Source organism: Mus pahari, chromosome 1, assembly GCF_900095145.1.
Source record: "Mus pahari chromosome 1, PAHARI_EIJ_v1.1, whole genome shotgun sequence".
Classification (NCBI taxonomy): Eukaryota; Metazoa; Chordata; class Mammalia; order Rodentia; family Muridae; genus Mus; species Mus pahari.
In genome coordinates this window covers 125,770,004-125,776,956 of record NC_034590.1, presented here as the reverse complement: position 1 = coordinate 125,776,956, position 6,953 = coordinate 125,770,004, and the positions used below count along the sequence as shown (strand labels likewise).

The following is a 6,953-nucleotide window of genomic DNA, read 5'->3' as shown; positions in this document are numbered from 1 at the left end:
TCTGGGCATATACCCAGAAGATGTTCCAACCTGTTATAAGGACACATTCTCTACTATGTTCATAGCAGCCTTATTTATAATAGCCAGAATCTGGAAAGAGCCCATTTGTCCCTCAACAGAGGAATGGATACAGAAAATGTGGTACATTTACACCATGGAGTACTACACAGCTATTAAAAACAATGAATTCATAAAATTCTTAGGCAAATGGATGGATCTGGAGGATATCATCCTGAGTGAGGTAACCCAATCACAAAAGAACACATATGTTATGCACTCACTGATAAGTGGATATTAGCCCAGAAACTTCGAATACACAAGATCCAATTTGCAAAACACATGAAACTCAAGACCATAGTGTGGATACTTCATTCCTTCTTAGAATAGGGAACAAAATACCCATGGAAGTAGTTACAGAGACAAAGTTCGGAGCTGAGAAGGAAGGAAGGACCATCCACAGACTGCCCTATCCGGGAATCCATCCCATAAACAACCACCAAACCCAGACACTATTGCATATGCAAGCAAGATTTTGCTGATAGGAACCTGATATAGCTTTCTCTTGTGAGGCTATGCCAGTGACTGACAAATACAGAAGTGAATGCTCACAGTCATCTATTGGATGGAACACAGGGTCCCCAATGAAGGAGCCAATGAAAGTACCCAAGGAGCTGAAGGGGTCGCACCCCTATAGGAGGAACAACAATATGAACTAGCCAGTACCCCCCAGAGCTTGTGTCTCTAGTTACATATGTAGCAAAGGATGGCCTAGTAGGCCATCAATGGGAGGAGAGGCCCTTGGTCTTACGAAGATTATTTGCCCAAGTACAAGTGAATGCCAAGGCCAGGAAGCAGGAGTGGGTGGGTTGGGGAGCAGGGCTGGGGAAGGATATAGGGGACTTTCAGGATAGCATTTGAAATGTAAATGAAGAAAATATCTAATTAAAAAAAGAAAAGAAATATCTTTCCCTATGTCACACACACACAAGAAAAAAGACTTAGCAAGTCTCTGCTGACTTTTTTCTACTGTGTGTGTATGTGTGTGTGTGTGTGTGTGTGTGTGTGTGTGTGTGTGTGTGTGTGTGTATGTGTGTGTGTGTGTGTGTGTTAAACATAAGCAGTCAGAGAAGGAAATATGGAGACAAAGTGTGGAGCAGAGACTGAAGGAAAGGCTATTCAGAGATTGCCCCACCTGTAGATCCATCCCATATAGTTACCACACCCTGATGTTATTGTGGATGCCTAGAAGTGCTTGCTGACAGGAGCCTGATATGGCTGTCTACGGAGAGACTCTGCCAGAGCCTGACAAATATAGAGGAGGATACTTGCAATATGCGAAACCAACCATTGGACTGAACACGAAGTCCCCGATGGAGAAGTTGTAGAAGAGACTGAAGGAGATGAGGGGGTTTGTAGCCCCAAAGGGTGAAGCAACAGTGTCAACTACTGGCTAGACACCCCCCCAGGGCTCTCAGGTATTGGACCACCAGTCAAAGAGTACACATGGAGGGACCCATGGCTCCAGCTACTTATGTGGCAGGGGATGTCCTTCTTGGAAGTCAGTGGGCGAAGTGGCCCTTTGGCCTGAGAGTGTTCGGTGCCCCAGTGTAGGGGAATGGCAGGGAGGGAAGATGAGAGTGGGTGGGTGGGTGGGGGGAGCACCCTCATAGAGACAGGGGAAAGGGGATAGGATAGGGAGTTTCCGAAGGGGAGACCTGAAAAGGGGAAAACAATTGAAATGTAAATAAAGAAAATATCCAACAATAAACAAACAAACATAAGCAGAAAAAAGAAAGAATTGATAAATGGGACCTCATGATACTGAAAAGCTTCTGTAAGGCCAAAGACATAGCCAATAGGACAAATTGGCAACCTACAGATTGAGGAAAAGTCTTCACTAACCCCACATCTGATAGAGGTTTAATATTCAAAATATATAAAGAACTCAATAAGCTAACCATCATTTTTAATTTGTTAATCCTGCCAATCCATGAGCCTGGGTGAGCTTTCCATCTTCTTAGGTCTTGTTTGATTTCTTTCTTCAGAGATTTGAAGTTCTTGTCATACAGATCTTTCACTTGTTTTGTTAGAGTCACACCATGATATTTTATAGTATTTGTGACTATTGTGAAGGGTGTCATTTCCCCAATTTCTTTCTTAGTTTATTTATCCTTTGAGTAGAGGAAGGATGCTTATTTGTTTGAGTTAACTTTACATCCAGCAATTTTACTGAAGTTGTTTATTAGCTGTAGGAGATGTCTGGTAAAATTTTTGGAGTTGCTTATATATCACCTACAAATAGTGATATCTTGACTTATTCCTTTCCAATTTGTATTCCTTTGACCTCCTTTTGATTTCTAAATGCTGTGGGTAGAACTTCAAGTACTATACTGAGTAAATAGGGCAAGAGGGGGCATCCTTGTCTTGACCCTACTTTAGTGGGATTTCTTTAGGTTTCTTTCCATTTAGTTTGATGTTGGCTATTGGTTTTCTATATATGGGTTTTATTATGTTTATGTATGTGCTTAGCTTTCGTTAAATATATTTCATCATAACATTATATACTACTGCTTGAGTCACAGTTCATGCAAGTTATTCCTTTCATACATTTATATAATATGCAATGATTTTAGATGGAGAAATCACACTTGAAATCCATGGAGCAGAGAAAAGAATGTTCATTTATTTTCATGTCCCTTTATACTCTATGTTTTTTCATTAGTCCATTTTCCTCACAAAATGTATTTTTTCATTATTTTATTCACTTTCATCCTGGTGGCAGCCCCCTCCCTCCTCTCCTCATTCTTCCATTCTTGTACTCCTCCACATTACCCCTCCCCTTCTTTGAGCTGAGGGGGAAGACTCCAAAAGTACCATCATCCCCCGGACATCCAGTCCCAGCCAGACTAAATCCATCCTATCTCACTGACACAGAAACTATTAAAGAACTTTCATGATGTGTCTGTATCTGATGCCTTATTGGCCACATAGAAAAGCAAAACTGTATTTGTTACTTAGGCTTTTCTTCTGAGTCCATAAGATGAAAAGTACTTTGTGTGGGAAATATTAGCACAATGGTTCATTATCAGCTCGAACAACATGGATGTAGCAACAAAGATTGCGAATTAGTTGGCAATTAGATAGAATGAAGTAGTCAGCTAGTGAGGTGAGTCAAATGATAATGGCATCTGGTATGAGAGTTCAACTCCTAGTCTGATTAGGAAGCTTACTCTACAAGTTATCTTCTTCCCCGTGGCATGTATAGTTTTTATTATGTCATTCTTTAATACTGTAAACTGCATGAAGTGTATGGTTAAAAATTAATTGAATGCCCATTAATGTACTATTGTACCTCAGTGAATTAAACTTGGATTCTTCGTCTCAAAACATTTCATTGATGCATTTTTAAATACACCAGGCTCAAAGACCTGAAACATTTCAGGACCAAGTATTGATATATTCATGATATTCAGTTAAATTATGCCAATTTCTTATACCAGCTCAAAAGCACATGGACTTTTGAGCTAATGGGTCTCTCATTTTATAGCCTGGATTTAGCAAATTCTGATAGATGTTCTAGGAGAAAATAAGTCATGGTAAGTTTTGTTCTTTGCTATGCACAGGACACTGAGCAGAGATAATCTATTGTGAAGCACAGAGTTTAGTGACTTCTACTTAAATATCTGTTGAAATGAGTGTTACACAGCTTAATCTCTACACTGGATGGCAGATGCATAAACAAGTACTAGCCTCAGGCAGAAATGGGAGGAAGAACATCTGAGAGCACCCAGGACCAGGATTTATCAAGAAAGTAAGTGAGTAGGAGGGTGAAAGAGCCTTTGATGCCAAATTTTTAGCAGAAAGGCTTTATGCTAGAGCCACAAGGGTTTGGTCTTGGTACAATAGCCTAGTCTTCCTTAGCTGCTTGGCCAATGTAAGTTAATTCCTGTTTTGTATGAGAAGAAAATGATGATGTTATGAGTAGAAACTTCTAATGTGAAGAAAACCCATACATAAAATAAGAAATGCTGACTATATCATCACAGCAAACAGAGAAAAAATTATTTTGGAAAATATTCACCCATTTAAAATGTAAGTAGCCCCCTTTTATAGAAGAAAGGTCTCTGCCTCTTTAGGAGACTACATGTGAGTAGACAGAAGCCTTTATTCAAATGCAGCATGTATGTGAAGTTCCCAATGAAGTAATTGTCTTGTCTGAAATGAGAATCCTTATAATTGAGTTAAGTAGAACAGTGCTCCCATATTGGAAGCTATATTCAAATTTTAAAATTATTTTATGACTTATAGAAAGAATGTCTATCCTGGGTAGCGCATGATTTTTTTTTTAATGTAATGTAACATTGACAACAGTAAGTGATATAATATTGTTTGTCGTTTTCAGTTGAATGGGTTAACTGACAGAAACCACCCAAGTCCCCTGACATCTTTATCTCCACTCAGACTGCTTTATGGAAGATGGAGTTCTTCAGCGCACCTTTCACGTCTTTATTCCGAAGGGTGTAAATCAGGGGGTTGAGTAATGGGGTGACAAATGTGTAGACCAGGGCAATTTGGCGGTCCTCATCCTCTGAGGTGCTGGAGCGGGGCCTCAGATATACGAGGCTACAGCAGCCATACTGCAGCAGGACCACAGTGAGGTGGGAGGAGCAGGTAGAGAAGGCCCTCTGGCGACCCTCGGCAGAGCGCATGCGAAGAATTGTAGAAGCAATGAACACATAGGAGATACAAATCAGCAGGAATGGGACTGTCAGCACCAGGATGCCCACTACATAGAGGACTGCCTGGTGCACATGAATGTCAGCACAGGCTAGGCGCAGAACTGGAGGCACATCACAGAGAAAGTGGTTGATTTCCCGGTCATGTCCACAGAAGGGCAAGGTGAAAATTAAGGCAGTGAGCTGCAGGGAGAGAAACAGCGCTAAGCTCAAGGAGCCCATCACCATCTGGATACACAGCTTCTGTGTCATGATGAGGCTGTAGTGCAGAGGGTGGCAGATGGCCACATACCTGTCATAGGCCATGACAGCCAAGAGAAAGCAGTCAGTGCTTCCTAGAGTTACAAAGAAGAACATTTGTGTCCCACAACCAGCCAGTGATATGGGTCTCTGGGCCCCAAAGACGTTAGAAAGCATCAAGGGCACCACATCTGTGGTGTAGCAGATTTCCAAGACAGACAAACTACTGAGAAAGAAATACATGGGCGTGTGCAAGGCACTATGAGTGCACACCACCCAGATAATGGCTGTATTGCCACAGAGGATCATCAAATACAGCAGGAGGAAGAGGAGGAAGAGGAGAGCCTGGAATTCAGGGACAGTGGTGAAGACACGGAACACAAACTCAGTGGTCCCAGATTGATTCAGGACAGGCTTCCCAGTCAGCATGTCTACTGTGGAAAACAAACAAATACACAAACAAACAAAGCAAATGTAGTCTCTTATTTACTGAGTTGCTTCAAGCCTGAGGAAAATCAGGGAGACTGAATCTGACTTTTTCTTCTGTGATTTCCTTCTTAAATTTTAGTTTCAATCCCAGTATTGGGACATTCACAATTAAAAGTCTGACATATTTTTCTCTTAGCAATCTTAGTAATTAAAATGCATGTCTACAGACAAATTCCCAGATAAAACTGGTAGATGCTTCTTCCATTTATTTCAATATTTTAATTTAACTGAGAAGACCTAACATTTTGTTTGTATATAAAATGGAATATTTTGTACACATCTTTAAACAGAACAAACATATATTTAACTATGTTTAAAGCTAGAGAAATGGATGCACTGTTCACGTTTTTGATATAGATTCTTTGATGGAATATATGCAGATATTAGTATGTAAAGTCCATGTAAAGGTCTTAGGGGATTTTTTTGCATTAAAATTTAATCACTACCTAGATGAAGAAGCACAATCATAAACATACAGACAGTTTTACTATCACTTTCACCTTTACGAATCAAAACTCTAATTTCTCTTTCAGCTTTCATGGCTGAGAATTAGTTAAACTATATTTCAATTCCTGTAAGTAATGGTAATTTATGTACTTTTTTTGTGCACAGATTTGTACTTCTACACCATGTTTACAAAAGTTACTCAGGTCGTTCGAGCATTTCTATGTACTAATTATCCATTCTTCTCATAGCTCTCCATGCCTTACATGTGGGCATACTCCATTTACTTTACATCCAGTTTGAACTCCCTATCAAACTGGGCTATTATTTTCAGTCTGAAGATAATGTCCATCTTTTATGACATACACTTTTTATTTATTTCCCATTTTATATTTTTTTCTAAATTTACTTCTGTGACTCAAAGCTTTTCAATTCTGATAAAAAAATGACCTGACAGTGAATTATAGAGAATTGTGGTAAGTTTAGACTAGGTCTACCTGAGATGCAAATAGATAACAAAGAAATAAAAAATGCAGTAGCAAAATTAAATTTTACATGAAAAGTATTGTGCAAAATAAAGCATAATATACACTAGGAATTGAATAATAATTATAGATTAAGCATTTTTATTTTGATTGAAATTGTATTTTGAATATTAAAGAAACAATAACATTTTATATAGTTTAAAGAAAAAGATTGCAAAAATAATTCTATACCCAGCCATAGTGAATTATGTTCTACAGCAGTAGGAAAACTGTCAGAGAATTACAAGGACATAGGAATATATCTTGTTAAATTTAATCAAAACAACTTTTTAACAAAGACTCTACATTCCTGGTTTATCAGTTAGAATATATAACTCCAGACAAGGGACTCATGTAAAATAATGTTTTGAATAATCACACATGAAATATATATATTAAAATTGAATCATTAATGCAAAAATTATGAAAAGAGAAAATAGAATACCAGGAATAACAAAACATGATATGAAACCATGTGCATAAAATATATAGATCAAATAATAGTATAATTTACAAATGT

At 38.6% G+C, this 6,953-nt stretch overlaps 1 protein-coding gene across 1 annotated transcript; it reads right to left on the bottom strand.

Moving 5' to 3' along the window:
* Window positions 1-4,457: 4,457 nt before the first annotated feature.
* Window positions 4,458-5,405, bottom strand: LOC110336338 (olfactory receptor 10Q1-like). The gene has a single exon (XM_021218820.1). It carries the CDS (start codon window positions 5,403-5,405, stop codon window positions 4,458-4,460), a length of 948 nt encoding a protein of 315 aa, XP_021074479.1.
* Window positions 5,406-6,953: the final 1,548 nt, after the last annotated feature.